At 50.0% G+C, this 23,697-nt stretch overlaps 2 protein-coding genes across 9 annotated transcripts in view; one reads left to right on the forward strand and one right to left on the reverse strand.

The window, feature by feature from the left end:
- Nucleotides 1-213: 213 nt before the first annotated feature.
- Nucleotides 214-2,037, forward strand: hexim1 (HEXIM P-TEFb complex subunit 1). Its single transcript, XM_080511732.1, has one exon. The coding sequence runs from the start codon at nucleotides 520-522 to the stop codon at nucleotides 1,609-1,611; it is 1,092 nt and encodes a 363-aa protein (XP_080367858.1). The 5' UTR covers nucleotides 214-519; the 3' UTR covers nucleotides 1,612-2,037.
- A 1,326-nt stretch (nucleotides 2,038-3,363) lies between these two features.
- The window catches only part of arhgap23a (Rho GTPase activating protein 23a), a 71,494-nt gene continuing 51,160 nt past the window's right edge, over nucleotides 3,364-23,697 (reverse strand). For 5 of the 8 annotated variants that reach the window (XM_080511305.1, XM_080511303.1, XM_080511301.1 and 2 more), the window contains 18 exons: nucleotides 21,614-23,213; nucleotides 16,652-16,807; nucleotides 15,493-15,601; nucleotides 15,369-15,408; nucleotides 13,572-13,709; nucleotides 13,168-13,476; nucleotides 12,997-13,058; nucleotides 12,715-12,833; nucleotides 12,322-12,440; nucleotides 11,738-11,890; nucleotides 11,572-11,650; nucleotides 11,367-11,440; nucleotides 11,128-11,217; nucleotides 10,833-10,958; nucleotides 10,672-10,713; nucleotides 9,544-9,637; nucleotides 7,073-7,104; nucleotides 3,364-5,905 (listed from right to left, as the gene is read on the reverse strand). In XM_080511305.1, coding sequence (XP_080367431.1) covers nucleotides 4,397-5,905; nucleotides 7,073-7,104; nucleotides 9,544-9,637; nucleotides 10,672-10,713; nucleotides 10,833-10,958; nucleotides 11,128-11,217; nucleotides 11,367-11,440; nucleotides 11,572-11,650; nucleotides 11,738-11,890; nucleotides 12,322-12,440; nucleotides 12,715-12,833; nucleotides 12,997-13,058; nucleotides 13,168-13,476; nucleotides 13,572-13,709; nucleotides 15,369-15,408; nucleotides 15,493-15,601; nucleotides 16,652-16,807; nucleotides 21,614-23,213 — 4,851 coding nt within the window. In that variant the 3' untranslated portion in view covers nucleotides 3,364-4,396. The remainder of the gene's footprint in view (nucleotides 5,906-7,072; nucleotides 7,105-9,543; nucleotides 9,638-10,671; nucleotides 10,714-10,832; nucleotides 10,959-11,127; nucleotides 11,218-11,366; nucleotides 11,441-11,571; nucleotides 11,651-11,737; nucleotides 11,891-12,321; nucleotides 12,441-12,714; nucleotides 12,834-12,996; nucleotides 13,059-13,167; nucleotides 13,477-13,571; nucleotides 13,710-15,368; nucleotides 15,409-15,492; nucleotides 15,602-16,651; nucleotides 16,808-21,613; nucleotides 23,214-23,697) is intronic. The other 3 variants (XM_080511302.1, XM_080511306.1, XM_080511304.1) reach the window with 3 other exon arrangements.

Below are 23,697 nucleotides of genomic sequence, written 5' to 3' on the forward strand. Positions count from 1 at the left end.
ATTGGTTGAAATGGCCGTCTGTTACAACAGACTTGTGGCCGATGTAGTTCAGTTGAGAAGTCTCAACCAGCGTTCAGAAGAAAGCGAAACATCATCTCCCAGGATGCAGCGGTGGCAACAAGCAGTAGCATGCGCACGGCATGAGGCGGAGCTAGTATAAAAACGAATGCTCCCTCTCTTTGAGCAGCACACTGGACACTGTCGTGACGGTGAGGCGCGTTCTCTGGGAGAACGGAACCTCCGACAGCAGTGAAATAGTTAATGGTAGTTAGCGACAGTTGCTCTGACAAACCCTCCGAGGAGTAACAAGTGTTTACTGCTCGGAACTTTACTTTTACTCGGCGATCATTAGTTTTGAGGCGTCTAAACTTTCTTTATAGATTCAACTTTTTTTCTTTTTTTTTTTTATGATTCTGGGACAAATATATATTTTTTGTTGACTTTTCATAAACTTTGACGCGCGGGTCTTTTGAGAGCAATGAACGTCGCGTGAGATGTTCTAGACCCGGGAACCTCAGGATGACCGAGCCAGCGGAGCAGCAGACCCATCACCTGGAAACTTCAGGCAGCCCGTCAGGTGGGAGAAGCGGAGACTCTTCGGAGCATCCCCCAGCCTGCAGCCGTGGAGGACCGGAGAACGGCGACAGGGGGCGGCAGAGGGAGCACCAGCAGCAGCAGCGGCGGCGGGCGGGGAACTGCGCGGATATCAACAGACACAAGTTATGGCAAGTGAGAGGCGGGCGGAGGGGGGTGTGCCCTGGCGGAGCGGCCGGAAACGAGCTTCCGAAGTGCCAGATCGCCTCGCAGCCCCACCAGCCTCAGCCCGGGGTCCACGGCGGTGACCGGCCGCCGCTGCTGGGGACCCTGGACCCGGTGCAGGACGAGAACCTGCACGTCGACTCCGACACCGGCTTGGACGCGCGCCTGGGCAAGAAGCGGCACCGGCGCCGCACCTCCAAGAAGAAGCGGCACTGGAAGCCGTACAACAAACTTTCGTGGGAGGAGAAGAAAGCCCTGGAGGAGCGGGAGACGGCCCGGGCGTCGCGGATGCGCGAGGAGATGTTCGCCAAGGGGCTCCCGGTGGCGCCGTACAACACCACCCAGTTCCTGATGGACGAGCACGACCGTGAGGAGCCCGACCTCAACACGGAGATCGGGGTGCGGCGGCCGCTGGGGGTCGGCGCCCGGCTGGAGGACACGGGCAGCGAGGAGGACCTCTTCGACACCAACCATGAGGAGGAGGACGCCGACGACGGCGGCAGCGGCGGAGGCAGCGACGGCATCGGCAGGCCGGGCAACGCCGGGGGGGAGTTCCTCCAGAGGGACTTCTCCGAGACCTACGAGATGTACCACGTCGAGAGCCTGCAGAACATGACCAAGCAGGAGCTGGTGCAGGAGTACCTGGAGCTGGAGAAGTGCATGTCCCGGCTGGAGGAGGAGAACAACCGGCTGCGGCGCGCCGCGGAGCCCGGGGCCGGCGCGGCCGTGGAGAGCTCGCTGGTGCGGGTGAAGGAGATGGAGCGAGAGCTGGAGAGACTGAGAGCCCAGAACAGCGAGCTGCTGCTGGCCAACCAGCCCGGGGACGACCGGGGGCAGCTGGCCACCGACTAGAGGACGCTCGCTTCACGAGGCTTTTTTTTTGTTTTGTTTTTTTTAATTTTAAATTTTAAACAAAATGTTGTCAGTTTTCTGTAACCGATCTGTCATCTGGACAACCGACCATCGAGATGCAACACTTGACTTTTTCTTTTCTATCTGGCGCCCCTTGTTCCCAAGTTGTTGTTTTTTTTTTTTTTCAAAGAGGAAATGTAAATATTTCAATAACAAACAAAAAAAAAGAAGTTAAGATTCTTTTTATGAACAAAAGAAAAGGTATTTAACACCAGAAATGTTCCGTTTCCCCGGTTTAACTCCGCTCGTCCTTCATTGTTCATTTTGAATGGTTCCAAATCAAAACCATGTGTCACAAGAAATTGAATGAATCAAACCAACCAGCGGTCAATTTAACAGTTGTGTGTTAACATAAGTTCAAATAAAATAAACAAAAAACAAAAACAATTGATCCGATTAAAGCTGTCGTGTGTTAAAGCTGCTCGTATGTCAGATTATATGTCATCACTGGTTTGTTTTTATTCCTGAGGATCCTGAAATGGGGCCAGACAGACCTGTGTGTGTGTGTGTGTGTGTTGGGGGGGGGGGGGGGGTCAATAGATCCTTAATATTCCAGAATATTTGCCGAGAAAATGTCTAGTAAATATCCTTTTTGATTCTAAATGTTGCAGCCAAATTGCATGAATAGTTAATTATTAATGTTGTGGGGCTTTAAAGAAAGAGCTTCAGTAGTTCATATAGTTTCCACACTCCACTTTCCTCCTGCAGCCTCTAGGGGGCAGCATTCAAAACATCCAGCCTGTTAAAAAAAACAAAAAAAACCTCAATTTTTTTTAAACATAATTCTGTTTATTTACATGGTAGAACCTTGCTTTAAAGCACACAGCCGTGAGGGAAATGATTTCAGACGGACAAACTTTTCTTTTTTTTTTCTTTTTAGTCCAGTCACTTTCATATTAGTTATACCTGAAAGCAATTCCAAATGTACACAATACAGTATGTTACATATTAAGATAGTATGTACAAAAAAAAACAAACAACCTGTAAAATACAACAAGGAGACGTCGGGTGAGAATTAAAAGTTTGAGCTTGTTGGGTGTACCATGTTCACACGCGATTACTGGGGGGGGGGGGCGACCTCGGTTTGTTAAGACATAAAAGCAGCAGAGAGAATACTTGGCCTTTACCTCTCTTAGTAAAAGCTGTTAATGCCTCTGGAAGGCGAGGAGAGTGCATAGACGTGTCCTTGGCTTCAGGTGTGCTTTTCTCTCGCTACGTTTTAAATAAGCTCTCGCTTTAGACCGCTTCCATTCGAATGTACACATCTTTGGGTCAGTGCCTTAAAACTGTGTGTGTGTGTGTGGGTGGGGTGTAGGGGGGTGGAAGCATGGCACTGCAGAACAAAAATAAACACGTTCCAGAAATCAGGCACTTGGAGACAAATTAACAAAAAAAAAAAAAAAAAATTGAGGTAAAGACAAAACGTAGTATCGTCACTGTTCTTCACTGTGTCATTTGGTCTGGAGCGGCCCCTCCCTGTTTGTGAGAGAATAGAAGCAGACATTCTGTTTTCATTTCCTCCAAGAGTACCGACCCCCCCAGGTCAGTTTATTAGAATGTGACCATATGGAAAACTCCTCATCATGGGGGGGCGTTCCCCTCTGAAATGGAGCCATTTGTAAGCACATTACCCCCTCCCTCCCTCCCTCCCTCCCTCCCCCCCTTTTTAAAACACAAAACTAGAGTTGAGGTCAGAACTCGCACGATCTAATCATTAACCGGACGAGATGCTACACGGAGTCACGGGACGCGACTTCAAAGTGAAGTCACGACACGTTTATTACAAGACGAGATAAAAGGTCGTCTGCACAGTGCTGCGAATCAGAGAAAGGCCATCGATGAGGAAGTAACGAGCAGAATGAGCCATGTTCATCTCCTCCGAACAGGTGAAACCACAATAAAGAATTTCTTTTTACTTTAATACTATATATATATATATATATATATATATATAGAGAGAGAGAGAGAGAGAGAGAGAGAGAGAGAATATAAAACAAAAACAGAATATATTAAGGGAGACATTTCAAGTTACACCTTGAAAGAAATGACTGCACTTGTACACACATTTTGTAAACGATAAAAAAAAAAAAAAAGTCAAACCAAATGTGATAACATATTGCTATTTACACGGTTAACTTAACAAGGCTTTGTACAAATGTTACAAAAAAAACCAAAAACAAACTATAAGACAAAACACCTGCAGACTCAGAACGTGGTCACCGCACGACATTATTAACAGGTAAAGGTGGGGGGGGTTTTAATATGGAGGTGAAACACTGATCGGGACAAATCAGGTCATGAAATGGTTAAAAGTTTAGTTGTTTTGTTTGCATTTCTAAGTGTTTGTTCAGGTTCAGTGAAAGTAACTTTAGAAAAGCGGTGGTAGTTAACAGTCGAACACCACTTTGACAAGAAGCACCATTCTGTCAAGAACCAGCCGGGGCTTTGGGGGGGAGGAGGGGTGGTGGGGGGGTCCCCCGCCGGTCACTTGAAGGGATTTGAACCTTTAATTTAAGTCACGTGTGATTTGAGGAAGGAAGAGCCTCTGGTCTGTGACGCTGCACCGTGACGAGGTCGGCTCGTGTCTCCGTGACGTTTTCTACAAAGAGAAGACTAAAAGCTTTGGCACCACTGGAACGCCTTCGCCACCGCAGCTCGCCACGCCGGGCGCCGTGTCGGCCCTGCTGCCGGGTCACCGACCTGCCGGGGGTCAGAGTGGGTCGGCTCACAGGTACTGGTGGAACCGCGAGGGCGGCGCCTGGCGTCCGGCCGGCCCGTGGTCCGGCCCGGCGGCGCCCGACGGCCGCCCCGTCGCTTTCAGCTGGTTGGGGCTGATGGGCGACAGCGGGAACTCGGCGACGGTCAGCGGCGGCCTCTTCTCCGACGTCTCCGTGGGCGACGCCACCACGGTGTGCCGGCGCCAGGCCCGCCTCTTCCTGCGCGTCTCGGGCGACAGCGGCTTCCTCAGCCCCACGCTGCGCAGGTCGTCGGCCGAGCCCAGCAGCCGGGCGCGCACCTGCTCGGCGAGCGAGCGTCCTCCGGGACCGGTCGGCGTGAAGGAGGCGGCCTCGCTGGGGGGCAGCGCCGGTCTGGGGCGGGCCGGTCGCAGGCTCTCCTGGCTGCTGCCCGAGGAGGGGTTGGTCCGGGAGGCGTCCCTCCTGGCCCCGGGGGCGCCGTCCAGCCCCGGGCCGGCCCCGCCCTCCCCCTGAACCGCCGCCGCCAGCTCCAGCAGGTCCAGCGAGCGGGCTTTGGCCTTCTCCGACTTGAGCTTCTTGCGGGCCAGCGTGTCGCACTGGATGAGCCGGTGCGAGTTGAAGGACGGCCGCGTGTGGAGTCTGTGCGTGGTGGAGGAGGAGGAGAAGGAGGAGGACGAGGGGGTGGCGGAGCGCGCCCCCCCCTCGCTCCTCTCTGCAGGGTCCGGGGTGTGCGTGAGGGCGGCGGGCAGGGTGGGAGGGCTGGCGGGCGCCAGTGCGGCGGGTTTGTAATGCGTGTAGAGGAAGCTGCGCGGGGTGGTCGTCGCCGTCGCCGTCTCCGTCGCCGGGGGTGCCGGCGGCGGCGGTGGGGCCGGGGGCCCGGCGTTGGCGGGCGTCTTCGGGGGCTTGTCGGGTCGCTCCTGAGTGAGGGAGCGCGAGGCGAAGCCGCTCTCGTTGTCCGTCTCGCTCACCAGCTCGCTGTGCTCGTCGTCCGCGTCCTCGCCCCGCCCCTCGGACCCTAAGCTCCGCCCCAAGGTGGAGAGGGTGGAGTAACCGGAGACGATGGAGCGGGCGTCGTCCGGAGCTCGCCACCGCGGGCCCTTCACCTCCGCCGGCCCCTCCTCCTCGGACAACAGCACGGCCGCCTGCCTCCCGCCCGCCTCCTCTTCCTCCTTGCAACATGGCGGATCAGGAGCGACTGGCGCCGCCGTTGCCGCCGCCGCCTCCTCTTCTACCTCCTCCTTCGCTCCGCCTTCTACGACTTCCTCATCTTCCTCCTCCTCCTCCTCCTCCTCTTCCTCTTCATCCTCCTCTTCCTCTGCGTGAGGAGCAGTCTCTCCCACCGGCGACTCCGCCTCCTCCTCCTCCTCGGCCCCCAGGTGCCCCGCTTTGATTGGCTCGTGCTCGGAGTCGTCGTCGGTGCTGCTGCCCACGCGGCGGGCGTTGTGGCGTTTCCTGCGCTTGCGTCCGGTGACGGCGGACATGATGGACAGAGTCAGGAAGTCCTTGGCGGTGAGGTCCTTCTTCGACCCCCACGACCCCTGAAAGAGGAGCAACACGTCACTGCGGCGCCGACACGACGGCGGCGGCGAGCCGCTTGTGACAAAACAAGCGCGCCCCGAGGAAAAACGCTTCACATTTGATCCTCTTTTGAATTTGCTGCCCGAAATGAGTTCCTTTTTAAGAAAAACACCTTCCAGTCATTCGCTGAAACAAAATGGCGACGTCACGGTGGAAACGAGTCGCTGCGCCTCGTTGCCCTCGGACGCGCTCGTGTCGCCGTTTTAACGCCGCAATATTTTCTGCCGCAGAAACTCAATTACTGCCCAGAGCCTCACTCTTTAATTCTAAACTCAGCTGAAAGATAACTGAATGTTTTCATGCACGAAGCGCCCAAACCCACGTCTGCCCCCCCCCAAATCACAGCTTTCTTTCTTTCTTTTTTAATTCATATTCGACGTGCAATTTCACCTTCCTGGTGGAGTTCAGGGTTCTTCAGGAGCATTTTGTTTTCGTTAGAAACTAAATGACATGTTTGCATGTTGACACTCTGCACTACCTCGACCACTTCTATCTGCCTGAAGACTTCCGTCGAGATGAACGCCGAATAAAGTGACGCGACTTTAACATGGTTTGATTCCGTCGGGAGATCAATGTACGGAAGACGGATTTTGCCTTTTTCAAAAGAGATGTAACTGCTTCCCGCTCCTGTCCAATGAGATTTGCTCCTTTCAGGTTCTACCGATGGGAGAGTTGAATCATCCTCCCTCTGCGTCGCCTTGCAGGATCTCTCAATATGCCTGCTCGTGTGGAATTGGCAAGTTTCTTTTCTTATAATCTCAAGGTAATTCGGGGATTTGTACTGTGAACAAACCAGTAAAGACTTTCACGTGGTCGACTCTCATTGGTGTAATGAAAAACTCTCAGATGAGTTGATGACAGAAGGCTGTTGGATCATTTACACGCTGTTGTTCACCGGCTGTATGGAGTCCAAGAAGGTAATTCTGTACACGTTCTCCTGAAGGCTCAACACATCTGGGCACAACGGCGACACGCGCTTGAAACCAGAGCTTTTAATCTGAAAGGCTTGCTGGACAGCATCGTTTCACGTCCCGGGCGCCACTTTAAAGAGGATCAAAGGTGAGAGTTTCGGCGGGGGGCGACGTCACAAGTTACAGTCGGCGTTAACCTTGTGAGGAGGTCGTTACCTTTGATTTGGCAGAGTCACTGTTGGTTGAGTCTGTGAGGGAATAGAAAGATAAAATAAAAAAAGAAAAGAGATGAGTGGGTGAAGCGGGGCCGGAGTGAAACAAAAGGCCAGAACAGAACATGGTGGAGGACACAGAGGCCGGCGGCGGGAACCGCAATAAATCACAGGAAACTGCTCCTGCGCTGCTCTGCGCCGTCACAGCGAGGAAGGTGTTTCTCCACCTGCTGTGACGTCACTGCGTGAGCTCTGACCTGACGGGCGCTTTTGGTAGGAAACGGCGCAGTAGCAGTTTTGTGTCTCCCTTGTCATTTAAAAAAAAAAGAAAAAGAAAAAAAAAAGTAGAATAAGAAGACGAAGAAGAGAGAAACACCACAGATAAATGTCCTCCTCTGTGTCCTCTCACCATGACGAACCCCCAGGATGAAGATTCACACGCTGCAGTAACGTGGAGGAAACGTAATGATTGGAGAAGCAGGGTTTGGTTGTTGAGGGTGAAAAAAAACCAACAACAACATTAGGAAGTCACAGCACACAGATATGATAGTGAGTGGAGAGAAAGCAGGAATAATGGGGAGGATGGAGAGAAACTCCTTCCCTCACAATGACGCAGGAAGGAAAAGCAAATATTTGTATTGTTTTTTTTATCTGTCAAGGAATTATGAGTTTTGGCAGGTTTTACATCATCACCTCTCTTTTCTTGGTTCAATTAGTGGAGAAAATCCTCCCTTTAGAAAGATTTAGTGTTTAAATGAAGCATGACTCAGTTAACTATCACATTAGAGAAGCTCCAGCTCTTTTAAATGCGATTAGTCCATTTTTTTTATCCCGACTAATAGAAAATGTTGTGGGGAGAAAACCTGTCAGTGGCATTTTTCACGTATGAGCTGGAACTTTTTTCAATTTTCCCAACAATAATCTTCAGAATATACTCAAATTTCATGACAATGGGATTGCAATAGTGCTCGCTTTTCATTTGTCTTATATGTGGGTGGCATATGAAACCGCATATTAAGTTTTTACTGTTGATAGAAGGCTAAAAATGTGCTTCTCTTTCAGTGAAAGTCACCAGTTCAACTGCTGAGAAATGTTACATGAATAAACAGTTAGTTTTTGAGGTTGTAACAGGAGAAAAAAGGACTTTTCTACACTCGTATGATTTGACATGAAACTAACTTTTCTGTCTTGATCTCGTATTCGAAAATCTCTGGTTCCAAACGTGCGGTCCGCGACCCATCCTGAGGAGGCAGCGCAGACCACAGGGGGGCGCCAGACCAGAATCGGTGAATGAATCGCCTTCTATGACCGGGAGCGTCTATTTTAAGGTCCCTGCTTTTAAATGTAGGCGAGTGGATTAGATTAGGGAGGCTCAAACTTGAAGTGAGAGGTTTTGATGCAATTATAAAAAAAAGAGAGCCCAAAAATCTATTTTTTTGTGGGAAATCCTATTTGGAAGCGTCACTCAAAATAGATTTCAGTTCCAATTGAATCAGTAAGAGCTGCGGGGGTTCGGGGGTTCAGCGGGTGAACGGCAGGGCGGCGTGCACGAGCCACGGGTGAGGGGAGTGTCTTTAAAGTGACGGAACACAGTTTACACTGGGGCGTCGGAAGCAGCAGCTCTGGCAGGCAGAGGGCGTCCATCCATCCATTAATTCATTAGTCAGAGGGGCCAGACAATTGAAGTGGCAGCGTTTTGACGGAGACCTCAGTCTGACTGTGAGAGACTTTCAGGAGGGGAATGGAGACCATGGAGACACAAGCCATCACCACCACACTGACACACTCGCTCCCTCTCTCTCTCACACACACGCACTCAATATTACACTTTAACAGTATGACGCACTGACTCAGCTGCACACACACACACACACACATATTGCCAGGGGAGTTCCCATCCTACCGCAGTGGCTGCTCCACAGGCTCAGCTAAGAGAAGGAAACGGCAGAGATGCACAAAGAAAGTGAACGATGAGCAACGTGGAGGGAGGGAAAAAAATAATAAAAAAGAGGTCAGCAGAAGAGAGTGAAGTACAGAAACAGTGCGAGTGATCAAGCGTGCGAGGCCTCGGCGACGTGCTGCGCTCCAGTTCGGCAGGAAAGGAGGGAATTCTGGTTTCAAACTGGGACAAACCTCCAAAGAGGAGTGGAAGGACGCCGCGATCTCTCCCTAAAAAGCCCCCGTCAGTGAGTCTGGACCAGAGGTTTGCATTGCTCAAAAAGCTGGAAATATCAGGCGTTTGCTTATTAAAGTCCTTCAGTATTAAGTAATAAAATCACTGTGATTAATCTCCTACAACAAGTTTCATTCTGTTCTGTATAAAACAGCAAAACATTCCTGGACGTCATCGTTTCAGTAACACGACGGGGTCGACTGCGCATATCGAGGAATTTCCTCCCCCCCTGCCCCCCCCCACGCAGCGTGAACCTCAGGCCGTGAACTGAAACTGGCGGTCGGCTGGACGGCGCCGCTCACCTGAGGCCTCGCCGAGCAGGGCGGTGCGTCCGATGTTGGACAGCAGGTGGTCGATGTTGGGGGCGGGCTGCACGTCCTCCGTGTCCACCGGCGTCTGCAGGGAGACACAGCGGGTCAGACGCAACTCGCAGTCCCAATGTTTATCTTTTTTCTTTTTTTTTATTGTTCTTGCAACTAGATAAGCATTTGTTTGTTTGTTTGTTTTTTTTAAATGTAATTTATGCCTGGGCTCATATTCACTTTGGTACTCTCCAGAACAAAAACACGGTTTTCACAGATTCTAAACGGTAGAAACAGATTTAGGTTTCCTCACATAGAGGTGAAGTGAAATGGTGCGTTCAAGAGCAACTGGGAAATGTAGGAAAACTGAAGAAATCTTTCGACGAGTTCAAAGAAGTAAATGACACGACTTGGCAAGTAAGTTTGATTTTTTTTTTTTTTTTTTTTTTGAGGACTTCCAAAGTCTAATAACTACAAAGTTAAATAATCAGATGGGGAATAAATATTTGTATTGCTATACTGATGAGTGTTGATTTTTTTTTTTAATTCATTTGTGGGGAGCCTGTTGACTGGAGCTCCAGCAGTTTAGTGAAAATAGCCAGACTTCTTTATCTCTTTATTTATTCACCTGTGGAAAAGAGCAGTAAGAGTTTAAACATGTAGCTGAGACGTGTGTAAACACCGCTGACCTAACCAGCGTCATTTCATGCCCATGTTGACTTATATAAGCGGTTTCATGTTCCTGTAGATTTTGAGGGGGTGGGTTTGCTGATTGTTTCCTGTTGCCATGGGAACACTTTCGGTGGTGGCAATCCCCCCCCCCCCCCCCCCAAATGGTAAAATGTAGAGTTTCCAGCTTATGAATGCAACGTTTCCATCATCTGTGGATATTTTTGTCATTTCCGTTGTTTCGCTTGTTTGAAAGCTTGTTTTACTTGCGCTCAGGCACCGTGTGGTTTATTTCCACTTCCACATTATGAAGTCTTTGTGGCGCCACATCTTGAGCTTTGACTTCCTGTCTTCAAAGCTCCTCCGCTCCCATCGGCTACGTTTCACGATAATCACCTGGGCGGCACGTTAACCACGCCTCCGAATTAGCGCCCACCCATCCAATACCAAGCAACGCACCTTCTCATCTTTGTCCAGCTCGTCCGTGAAGAACCAGGTGCACTGCAGGAATGAAAGACAAACACGTGGCTATGAGTACAACGCCGAGGCCTGGGCAGACGTGATAAAAGTGTGTGTGTGTGTGTGTGTGCGTGTGTGTGTGCGTGCTGCACGTCTCTCACATGCTGGATGAGTGTCTCCACGATCTTGTAGCGGTCGGGCATGTGCGTGACCATGTCTTTCATGTTGTCCTCTGAGGTCCGAACCAACGTGGGCCCGAACACCAGAGCCAGGTTCCGAGGCTCCATCTGGAAAGACGAGACGTTTGTTCGCTATTTCGCCGGTCGGAAGACGTTTCCACTACGTCGCGTCTTACAGCGGTTTGACGCTCTAAATTGACCGAATCAACGCGCGTTGATTTTCATAATGACCTGCTGGGTTGACCATAGAAGACGGATGGGATTCACGTCAACACACCTTGTTTTTATCGGAGCTGTCGGCGACTGTCTTCAAGTGACAAACCAGGAACTTCAGAGTGTGGTAATAATAATCAGGGAGGTCTCGAATCTATTTAAAAAAAAAAAAAAAAAAGGAAGAGTGAGAGAAGCAGAGACTCAAGTGGTGAACCTGTTTAACCTGCTGGACACCCGTGTGTCCTCCACCACAGCAGGTCAACTTATCCAGCTGTGATAAATCAGTGCATAAAAAACACGTACGAGTTTCTTCATGGTCTTCAGCCGTTCTGAGGCGCTTTCCATCCGATTGGCGTCGATGAAGTCGTTGTACTTGTCTGTCGAGATGAAGAAAAGACTACATGGACCAGTGGGATTGGGACTGGAGGACAGTGCGAGGACAGTGTGTGTGTTGGGGGGGGGGGGGGGGGGGGGGCGCCAAGGCCTGCCGGAGCACATCTGGACTCACCGTTGGTGAAGAGCGGCTCCGGGAGTTTCCTGAAGAAGGACTTGAGTAAGCTGCTGACGACGTTGAGGTCCTGCCACTTCTGAAGACGAGACGGGGAGACGACTCACACACCACAACTCTTTATCGTCCATTACACATATTAGTGTTTTTGGGTTTTATTTTTTACCTCCTCCGCGGGGTTGATGTCGACGCCCTTGTTGAGCTGCTCCTGCAGCAGCGACACCAGAGCGTTGTTCCCGGGGACCCGGTAGATGCCGGTGTACTCCAGACCCATCTCCTCCACCAGGCCGCAGCAGATCTCCACGATCATGGGAATGAACTGAGACGGAAGGACACGACTCAGCACGCGCACGAGCGTTAAAAGTTCTTTACGAAGAATTACATCTGAAAGGCTCCTCAGAACCGCCGGTACTTTAAACTTTCCCCAGAGCAGAAGTCAAACGTTGGGTCCTGCTGATTTAAATCGTTATCAACTGAGCTGCCGGGAAAAAAAAAAAAAAAAGCTACCAGAGAATAATGTGGAAAATCTTTTATGCGTTTTCTCATTTGTCATCCCAAATTTTCTTTATAGTTTAATGTATCCTCTTAGTTTAGTAGCATTTCAATTACAACCATTACACATTTTAATTCACTATTAGAATAGTCATTTATTCATCTCACTTAAATCTATGTTTCATCATGCAATTAATGTATTTTATTACTCCGCCTTTATCGGCTTGTTTTTGGTTGAAGGCTGTACTGATGGCTGACCTTGTTGTTGGCTCCGGGCTGACACTCCTCTAACCTCACGCCGAAGGCTTTGGGCCCGGCCTTCTTCGTCTTCTTCATGATGTTGATTCCCCACGGAGACTTCGGAGGGCTGCTCTCATCTGCAAACATTTCAGTGCATTTCTTTCTATTTGTGTGCGTCCTCATCCTCCGGTTGTAACAGGAAAAACAAAAACAAAAAACAGCAGCTCTCTACTGAAGGTGTTTACACAAATGTGAGTGAATTATAAAAGCGTTTTCACAGCTTTGCTGAGGTTCACATTCACAAGCTGTTCATTGTCTGGAGTCTTAGCAGAAGCCCAAGAGAACAGAGTTGTAGTGTCTTCGCATTCAGCGAACCCTGCAGTTCATCATTTCAGCCCATCTGACACTGACCTTTGCCGTCGGTTTTTGGGGATCGTGGACCTCCTGCAGCGTTTTCCGCCTTGTTGAGGAGGAAAGGCGGCTTCATGCGGGGCAACCGGGGAGACGAGTCTGGCTTGCCGGCCGTCGGACTGCGGGAGGAGACAAGACAGTTACGATTGCTGGGCGCCAGGAGAGGTTTTCTACCGCGACTCTGGTGTTCTGAAGACATTTGTGGAGAGCTGAGCTCAGCTGCTGATCTCTGGAAGATGGGGGAACCTTCCACGAGAGGAAATGCAAACTGTGGTGACTCACCTTTGTTTCCTGTAATCGTTGAGCTTCTTATTGATGAGGGCCTGTCTGGAGAAGCCGAGCTCCTGCAACGAAGCACAGATTCCCGTCACGTGTCTGATTACACACACACACGGCACTGTCGAGATCAGATTTGCGGACGAATCAAAGGAGAAAGAAGGGAGTCTTCCTGACCTCGCTGTCGGTCTTGCTGTTCTCCCTGATGACCTTTATCCAGTCCAGCATGTCCTCGCGGTCCTCCGCCTGCAGCAGGTACTCGCAGAAGTCCTGGGTGGTCAGGCGGAGGGCGTGTTTCCGCTTGGTCTCGCTGTAGGCGATGTCCACCAGGCAGCCGCGGATGCTGATGGGCTGCTCGTCCTCGGCCGAGCCGCCGATGGTGGCGCCGCGGAGCACCGCCTCCCTCTTGTCCTTGTAGAGGAACAGCGAATGGGAGCGGAGGACCGAAAAGACCCGCTTCCACGGACGCATGCCGCTTCCCACCTTCTGCGAAGACAAGATGTGACACCCCCCCCTCCGTGAGCGAGCGGCGAGCGTCAGTCCGTCCTCCAGACGGGAGCCGGGCGCGTTGGCCCCCCCACCTTGCCCTTCTCGGTGAGGATCTGCTTGAAGTGCAGCCATCCCTCCCGCCGCACGTCGCTGTACGTGATGTTCCCCAGCTCCGAGGTGGAGTGCCGCTTGGATCGAACCTCCTCCGCCGTCCCCAGGTTGTCCAGAGACTGAAACACAGGCGGGCACATTAGCGCCAGCGCCGCTGGACGCTCGCTTAACCCTTTAACATCTTTGGATGTGACAGTCAAAGAAAGTAACCAAGAGAATATGGCCATGATTTACTTTTTATATAATCTATTTACAACAAACAAGACAATACAGAAAGTCAGAAATGAAGTAGGTGGAAGTGAAAATTATATATACCTACCACCTACTCACTGTTTAGACTTCTGCTGAATTGACTCTTTGAACAACAAATGCGTTGAGGATTGTTTCATAATGTTTGGTTACAATCGTTTTTTCTTCCTGCAGCGTCAAACGTTTGCCGTATTAATTAATTCCTATTAATTGATTACTCCGGTTTAGTTTGATTACATCGCCGCGAGTCACATATGCTGGCGAGCCGTCCAGGATCTTATTCCTCGGCAGTTCACTCCTGAAACTGCGTCACAAATAAGTAGTAAATACATCAGATGTGCCTGTGAGAGATGTTGTTATTCTGCCAGCTTCAGCGGTGAGCGGATGAAGGCTTCAGACTGTTGGTTTACTGAAGTTCGCCAAATCTATGTTGAAATCTTCACAAATTATAGTACAAGAGAGATAATTTAATTCAATTCAATGTAACTTTATTTATACAGCACCAAACACAACACAGTCATTCTTCGGTGCTTTTAAATTTTAATTTTGTGATGCTTATTGTTTTGCCTCATGACTCGTGAAATGTTTGTAATTGATTTATATTTTTCAATTCTTTCTCCTTTGGAGGTGCATGAGGAAGAAAGAGGAGTGTGATTTGATTCTTGAGTGGCAGACTTGTCTCAATAAAACTGAGTAGAGAGTTTCTTCTCGGCTTGTTTTCAGTTTTATTCATTTATATTTAATTTTTTTTAAAATATATTTTAGCTCCAAAACATCCAAATCTAACAAACTGATATTAACAATACTCCTTACAGTTGTGAATCTCATCTCAACACGGCTGAACAGCCTGAATTTGACAGAAAACTACACATCAATTTGATGATTTTGGTATTCTTAAAGGTATTCACCTCCTCTCCATTAATAGATTTTTTTTTCTAAACTGCTGTTTATGCATTACATGTTTAATTTGTGGCTCTTTACATTACTTTACATTGACTCTTCCTGAAATTTCAGTCATTTGTCACACGACCACGGGATATAGAGACTTTATATATGTGATACAACACCCAGACGGTGTCACTCGTTTTGACACCACGGCTTTTTGACTTTCTGAATTTTCTTTACTGGCCATAGGTTGCCTACAAAATATCGAATGAAAATGAATAATTGACGGATCGAAGTCTTAATTCTAACCACTTAATTCTGACCCACATAAAACCACAGTGGCTTATTATTGATTTATTTCACTGCCTTTATGACTCTCATGTGATCAACTGATTGCTTCCAGGTCAAATCTTCTCAAACTTATGAACGTTTTTGTAACCGAGACGACAAGACTTCAGACTTCCCCCAAACGTCACACAACATTGTTGTGGAATCTTTACAAAAAGTAAAAACTGTAACATCATGTATTTATGCTTTGATATGTTGAATATACGTAGTGATATATGGTGTATTTGAATGATTTCATTGCATTGCAGTCTTTAAATGTAAATATTTCCACATAACAGCAACAAGACTGAACTTACCCCGTCTGTGAAGAAGCTCTTGACCCTTTTAGGAAGTCTCCTGTGAAGAAACAACCACGTCACTGATCATTTTCTACACACGACGTATTGGACATGAAGTTTGTCTCTGTTGCTCAGAACTCACAGGATGCGTCCTTCCTCTCTGAACGAGTTGAGTCCTTCGTCACATGACTTTGAGCGCTCGGCGGTGATGGCTAGAAGATAGGAGGAACGGCGACTGGATTTAATACTGCCTGCTTGATGAAAGGATGAATGAATGGAGAGAGAGAGAGAGAGAGAGAGGAAACAAAGGGGAAAAAAAGAGAGAGAGAGAGAGAGAGAGAAAGACAGAATGTTGATGCAATGCCAATCACCGGGGCAGATGGTGTTGGATTAGGAGATGGGGACAGTGAGGGAGGTGGAGGATGTGGAGGAGGAGGACTGAAGCGAGTGGATGTGACGTGGTGGAGATGGACGATGCAGACGTGAGCTGGAGCGGCGGGGAGGAGGAAAACCTTCTGCGGACTGCTTCGCTCACCACCGGCATGCAGGCCAAGTGTCAGAAATTCGTGTAAATCCCCCGGCCGGCGTGCATTCGTCGCCGTTTTGTTTTGAAGTGTCATGCAGATCTGCGATTGCACTCTAAAGACCGCGGGCTACTTCAGAACACAACACACCCGTTTACAAGCTTCATGCACATTTAGGAGAACCGTCGAAAATCCCCCTGAGCACACGTGTGCATGCAAATCACCCACTAAACGTACAAAACGTTCCGCAACTTTCATCTTGTCAAGTGATTTTTGTCTGTTTTTGGAGCTCAGTCTTATCAATTGCACCAGTTCTCGTGTCAAAAAGCGACTTGTTTCCAGATTAATGCGAGACCAGATGTTCGCGAAGTGAGAGGAAAAACAGCCGCATTCTGCAAACTGAAGCCAACGAATCATGAAAAGCAATTCTCTGGTTTTTAAAGTCTTTAAGCAAGCATGGGAAAGACATTTTTTTTTCAACGTGCTCTGAGACACTTTGAAGATGACAAGACAAAAAAAGGGTTTGATAAGATGGAAATTACAGCAGCGGAGAGGCTCGTCAAGCCGCTTCAAAATGCAAGAGGAGGCGATACGACCATGCAGTTTCATTTAAAGGCGCAACGCTTTAGACATCAATCTATGGACGGAGAAGATATGAGTGCAATGCAATAACAAACCAAAATTTAAAAAAAAAAGAGAAGGAGATTACATTTTTGGCTGCATGCAGTGGCGAGGTAGGGAGCAAGAAGGAGGGGGGGAGGGGGGGGAGGAACTCACTGCAGTCGTGTGAGAAGAGCCTAGTGAGGGGAAAGGTGAAGGTGGGGGAGGCGGGGCTGGTGGCCACGGCGGGCGCAGAAGTCATGCCGCTGGACACCACGGAGGACGCCGGCACGTGGCGGGCGCGCAAGTCAGCGCCGGGGCTGGTTGGCTCGTCTGTTGGTGGGGAGGAGGAGGAGGAGGAGGAAGAGGAGGAAGAGGAGGAGGGATGCAGGGCGAGGAAGGGCAGAGGAGAAAAGGGCAGAGTTAGGTGTTAGAGAAGAAATAAGAAGGGTCAGAATGGGAATACGAAAAGGAGAGAGGAAAGAAGCAGGGGTTAGGTCAGGAGAAGGTACAGACAGGTGAGATTGTTGAAGAAGGGGGGGGGCGGAGTCGGCGAGGAGCCGCAACGGTCACCGTCAAAGATACCGAACAATAGTCGTTCATCCAGTTATGTGTTCAACGAACGACAGCAATCATGCTCAGGCAGCAGAAGTACATGATCGACACGACACCAACGTCTCATCCACAGTGGAGGATCGAAAAACCTGCAGCGCCCCGTCAGGAATTAATCGACAGAACTGCAACATGACTACATTGGAGGGGGTTAAAAAGCCACACAGGTTCATGGTAAATAAGCAAATATCTGACATAATACAGTACCTGTGTCCGAACAGAAAGAGCTGCTCAGTAGTTGACCGAGGAGAGTTTGTGTGAGATTTAAAAAGCTCCGGGTTTCACTTCTTTATGAAATACAGTAGTGTAGGATCTCATATGTGTGAGAGGAAACGTTCAAATTCAAGCAAGTGATCACAGATCAGTGGCAGGAGGTGAATATAAATGTTCAAGGTGATGAGAACTGGGTTTTTTTTCTTTCTTTTTTTGTAGTGAATGAGGGTTGGGAAGACAAAAGAGCTTTCCTTTAGCTTTAGAATTTAAACTTTGGTCTTTAAGAGTTTCAGCTGCTGTAAAAGGATATGAAACTCTAACACACACTCACACTCACACACACACACACACACACACCACACACACACACACACACACACACACACACACACACACACACACACACACACACACACACACACACACACACACACACACACACACACACACACACACACTTCCTGGCAGACAGAGGGGTTTGAGGCCGAGCTTGATATTTGCATAAAGTGAGGAGAAGCTGGATTTTCTGGTGACATTCGAAACTGTTTTGCTGAGTAGATCCAGACTGTTCTGTGAGGAAACAGCAGAGGGCAGCACAGCATCAGCCCGCCGTCCACTCACACTCACACACACTCACACACACACACACACACACACACACACACACACACACACACACACACACACACACACACACACACACACACACACACACACACACACACACTAAATTCCTGCTTTGGAATGTCATCAGTTTTGTGATTTTTCTATCCGGTCACTCTCATTTTATCTCTATTTTCCCACCTTTTGTTGATCCTCCACCTCCCACCCGCCATTGCCGCTTTTCTGTCCTGCACTCAAGAGCAATTTTTTGGATCCCGAACATGAGGAGGAAGACGTTCCCAATCTGGGACGAGGAATCTGCCTGTTTACAGCAGGGCCCAGAAATAGCCGGGCTGTGGCTTTAACAAAGGCCGTCATTAACGGAGAGTGAGCTCAGAGCCCGGAGACGCAGACGGACCAGCAGAGGGGAGCAACCCACCACCGCACGTCCAATAATATCATGTGGACTTCAGGATCTGGGGATTACAGCTGGGATGGGAGGTGAAGGGAGAGGTGTCGAATTAAAAGGGATTAAGTTGTACTTTAAAGTAAATTCCAATACAAATCCTTCAAAGGTCAGATTATAGAGATGTCTTTACTGACTTTATCGACTTCGTGACGACTGATATTGAGGAGTTGGTGGTCTTATCGCTATACCTTATAGACGCATTTAATTTGTTTTAAGATCTTTGTACAACAAAAAAGAAAAACACTCAAATCTGATTACCTTTCGGGGAACAATTACACATATGCTATGTGTACTTGAATGCCCTAAATATCTAAAAGGCTGTCTCAGCGGATATTAACAATTAAACTTCGGAGTATTATCAATTTTATATCAGCAACTTAGTCTATAAAATCCACAATATCCTTAAAAGAGACCAAGATGACAAACAGTGGTAAAAAATATTCAGCTGTTTTTTTTTTTTGGTTTAAATCTAGAAACTTGCTCATGATTAGATTAAGAGACAAATACACCAACTTCCCTTTAAATGCGCTCAATTTTTGGAGCTTACATTTCATCTTAGTGGCTTCAAAATGAAAAATTAATATATATATATATATAAAAAAAAAAAGATTGAGAGAGAGAGAGAGAAAGTAATTAGCCTGAGAAAAAAAGCCGTCTGACGGGAGCGGGACAGAAAGTCTTGTTTGTGGTCTGTCATGTTTCGGGGGCGCCGCCAGTAAAGACTGGACCTTCTTCTCACACACGCCGACACACTGACCACTTCATCTGTCAGAGCCGGACAATAGCAGCATTGACATCGGGAGCAAAGTGCATGAGCTCCTACTGTTCCCCACAAAAGAGTGGCGAAACAAAACCAAAAAAAAAGACCTCCCGGTAATTTACAGCTCAGATTCCTGTCGGAAGCTTCTCGGTGGGTAAAAGGCTGCTGCTCGCGACGGGAAAGTATCAAACTTTTGGATTTAAAGTTTGAAAACAATCAATATCTTAACACCAGGCGAGGTTTGCCTGCAGACACGGCCTCCTTTTGTGTTCCCGATCTCGCAGACCGCCGCGCTTTGGGAGACGCACACAAGGGGGGGGGGGATAAAAAGCCCTGTGAAGTCGTACGCTCCCAAAACTGAGCCAGATTAAATCGTCACCCGTGTCGGGAGAGATAAAGAGGGAGTGAAGGGAGAAGCTTCTCCTCGTCGACGGGGACAAACCGGCCCAGTTTTCAGTTCAGGGCCGTTAAACGGGTCCCGGCTTGCAGATCTTGACTGCTCGCTTTCATTTGATTCAGGTGAAGGAAGGAATGCAGAGAGAGAGAGAGAGAGAGAGAGAGAGAGAGAGAGAGAGAGAGGTGGAGGGATGCCGCCCGGTTTGCTGATCGCCTGGATTTTCTCTCTTTCAGACGACGTTCTATGGGCAGAGCGTGGCTTGGCTCAAACATGCTCAGCCATTCTAAGATGGGTCTGAGCTTCCTCCGTCAGCTGATTTCAATCTATTGAGCATAAGTGGAAAGCGGCGGTTGTTTTTCTCGGGCTGTGACAGGCTGATGTGGGGGGGGCGCCTCGTCTCGCCACCAACTTCATTTGCCTATGGTTTTGACTTGGCGGCTGCCGTCCATGTCAAGTGATACAAAACTGAAGTGGAAGCCCGCGGGGGCCCCCGTCCCTTTCAATCTCTTCAGAGCGAGAAGCAAGCTCGGGCACGAACGCAGATGCCTCCCAAACGCACAGACCCACATGTGTATAGACTGTACATGTACAGGACTTTTTAAATGCGCAGTGCAGTGAGAGGACCAAAGACGGGACTCGCCGCTAGTGGACGGATCCTCACAGTCTGAGTCAAGCACGAGGCTGAAAACTGAAGTGAAAGCATTAATGTGACTCTGTAATTTAAGAGCGGGCCAGAAGCTCCAATGCAAACAAAACCCTACATTTAATTTCCTCAGTGCGGTCAGGTGACCTTAGCGATGGGAGGACCCGCAGTGATGATTCAGGAATCTTAATATTGTCTGGAAGACGGCGGGAACTTCCACTGCTACTTTTATCCAAACATTCACAAATACACACGCGTGCACACACACTTTCAGTTACATCACTTTCACTTGTTGTTAGTTTCTACACACTCATAGACGTCTGAACTCAGGAGTAGCTCCTGCTTTTGCTTTTGTCTTTCTCTGAAATGTATCAGTTTAGGGCTGGGCGCAAAAAAACTAAACTATTTAATCGGTTAATTGAATTTGTTGCTAAAAAAAAGATATTTATTTTGCAAATTCAAGGTTTTCTTTGCCCCCACAGTTTTTGTACATTTTCCGCGTTGCGTCCTACCATCCCTTGTGGGTTTCCGTAGTTGCTGTTGCACTGTTGTTTAAACCTGGGTTAAAGCTTGAATTTGTGGAACGACTGAGCCTCATTGACTTATTATTTTAGCTTTGTTTGTATGCATTTTAGCACCGAGAATAATCACAGCAACAAAGTGGCCCTTTTCACAATATATCTGATGTCTCTGCAGTCATTTATAAGAGCATTGAGAAAAAAAAAAAAAATCAAAAAATCAAATCGAAACTCAAATATTTCTTTAAAAATTCCTAGATTTTGTTTGGTTTTTTTTTAGGCCAAAACACCCAACACCAGTTACATCTTCTAGATCTTCAGGTTCACTTTGTCTCTCCATTCTACAATGATTGAGAGTGTCAATTACCCATTTAAGTGCTGTCTCCAATGGCTTCTTGTGGAATTGGAGTGTCTTGTATTAATTTCGTGCAGACTTATTGTAAACCCAGCTGTGACTTTGAGCCACACTAACCTTCACCCTGAAACCGGCCTTCAGCTCTTAATGCCGATAGAGTTCTCTGATGTGGGCCTCAAAGTCTGTCCCCACAGTAACACGAGTCCTTATTAGTAAAGTGTGCAAACAGGTTGACGCCAGTATAGAAGATCGAGGCCACACACAAATATAGACACACAGAAGCAGCAGCATTTCAGTGAGAAAATGGAAAAGAAAAAAAAAAAAAAGAAAAGTGTTTGAGCACCGCCTGGAGCCTAAACAGATGGACCCGGGAGGAAATTAGGAAAACACACATTACCCAAACTCCTCATTTTAACTCAAATCATGGCGTCCCTTCTCCTCTCGGCGAAGCTCTCACTAACTTTCAATAAGCGGCCGGCGTGGATTACATTCGGAAGCGACGTGACGACGTCTAAAAGGTCAGTTGGAGGTTTGTGTCAGCGGGCGTGGAGCCGGTGCTTCACACTCACCTATGAATGGGATGGAGGCCAGAGAGTCGTCCTCTATGCGAAGGGGTGCGAGGCTGCCGTTTGGTTTGCGTGGGGCCACGTCTCCCGTGGAGCCGGGGGCCGAGGCGGAGTCTTTGGGGTCGGGGGAAAACAAAGAGGGTTCTAGCCCGTCCATGGCCAGGGCGTAGTGGGGGTTACGCATGCCGTGCGCGTTCCTCCGCCCGGTGGGAGGCTTCTGCCTCATCACCACCTCCTGAGTCTGTGCCGCTTCCACCGCTTCCACTCGTTCCCTCTCGTGGTTGGTGGGCCTGTACGCCCGGTCCTGGGGCTCGGAGGAGGAGGAGGTGAGCGGGGAAGCGGTGGAGGCGGCGACGGGCGCCGCCGTGCCCTCCGGGTTCCAGTTCAAGTGGGGGCCAGAGTATGAAGGGTCCCTGAAAGAGTGCGCTTGCTGCATGATGCGGCCCGTCTTGCGATAAAAGGAGGGGCTGTAGCTGCGGTAGCCCACCGGCTGGTCGTCCATGGTCTGCCCCGGGGGGAGCCGCCTGCTCTGAGGGGCCGCCTGCTGGGGCTGCGAGTGAGGCTGCGGGTGGTGTTTGGGGTGCGCCTGTGAATGGCGGAGCGGCGGCGGCTGCGGTGGCGCAGCCTGTGCCGCACTGAAGTGGCCCCCCTGCCGAGGGTAGGCGTCAGTCCTCGGGGGAGGCTGGGGAGCCTGCTGGTGCCACGACGGCCTGTCGAACCCAGGCGAGACCAGTCCAGCTGCTGCCCGGTCCAACATCTCCAACGAGCGGCCGTGGCGATCGTACTGGGCCAGTAAATTTTCGGAGCGTGTTCGTGTGTAGTTGGAGGCTTGGCGGCCCCTGTCCGGGCCCCCCTCCCAGTCGCCATAGGACCAGTAGGGCTCCCCTTGAGGGCCCGGCCCCGACTGCTGCAGTAAGAACAGAGTGTCCTGGGAGGCGCTGTGCGGCCAGCCGCCCGACCGCTGCTGCTGTCTCCTGGAGTCGATGAGGCGGTCTTGGGAGTAGCTGCGGTGGCGGGTCTGCATGCTGCGTCCTGAGCGCTCGGGCTGCTGGCTGTAGTACCAGTCGGAGAGGGCCTGCTGGCAGCGCCCGCTGCGGCCGTGGCCCACCTGAGGGAGGGGGGGGCTGGTCCAGGCCGAGGCGGACTTGCGCGGCGGAGCTTGCGAAGAGCTGCCGCCGTGATGGTTGGGGTAGTGGACCTGCAGCGGGCTTGACAGAGGGCCCCCCGAAGAGGAGGAGGAAGAGTAGGAGCGCCCCCTGGTCTGGCCCTGAGGCTGCTGGCTGGTCATACCGTACTGGATCTCCTCGGTGCGATGCGCCGGACTGCTGTGGCCCACGCCGCCGGGCTCGCCCGCACGCCCCTCCTGCCAGCTGGCGGGGCTGCCCACGGCGGAGCGGTTGTCCAACGGCGACGAGGGGCTGGACGAGCCTGGCCAGCGACTCCAGTTATCCAGCTGGTTCTGGCCCATGGGGGCCAACAAGGGGGATCCGACGAGGGGCGCGGTCTTGGCGCGGGGGTAGCAAAGGGGAGGCGGCGGCGGGAGGTTCTCCGCTCCCCCGGCGTATGGCTCGTTCCCCGTCAGGTAGGCATCCTGGGAGTACGCCTGCAAGGACGAGGGGAAGACGGAGAAGTGAGGAAAGACAAGAGACGCACAGTCCTGGATCAAAAATTGTGAGATAGCTTTCAAACCAGCGGCTCCTGCCGTAAGCAAATCTGACAACGTACAATAATCACAACGCTGCGAGTCGGCGACACACGGCGGCACGTCACACAGCAAGCCTAAACATGGAAGAATGTCTCAGTTCAGGCCCGACTGCCACGGCTCGTCTCTGGGGCTCTCAGCACGAACACGTGCACGCCAGCAAACTGCACGAACTCCCTGGAGCAAGAAGCCACCAGCGCCGCACAGCAGCCAGCTGCAGAGACGCCCGACGCGGCCGGCGTGTTCTATTCGAACACGGGACAAACACGCTCACGATACAAACGTCAGACTTACAAAGACCAAGTTACTATCCAAGTTTGCCACAAGGACACTTTAAAAGGCATCAATTCAAATGTCCAACTTCCAGGTGAACAAAAGCCGACGC

The sequence above is a fragment of the Blennius ocellaris genome, assembly GCF_963422515.1.
Source record: "Blennius ocellaris genome assembly, chromosome: 16".
NCBI classification, from domain to species: domain Eukaryota; kingdom Metazoa; phylum Chordata; class Actinopteri; order Blenniiformes; family Blenniidae; genus Blennius; species Blennius ocellaris.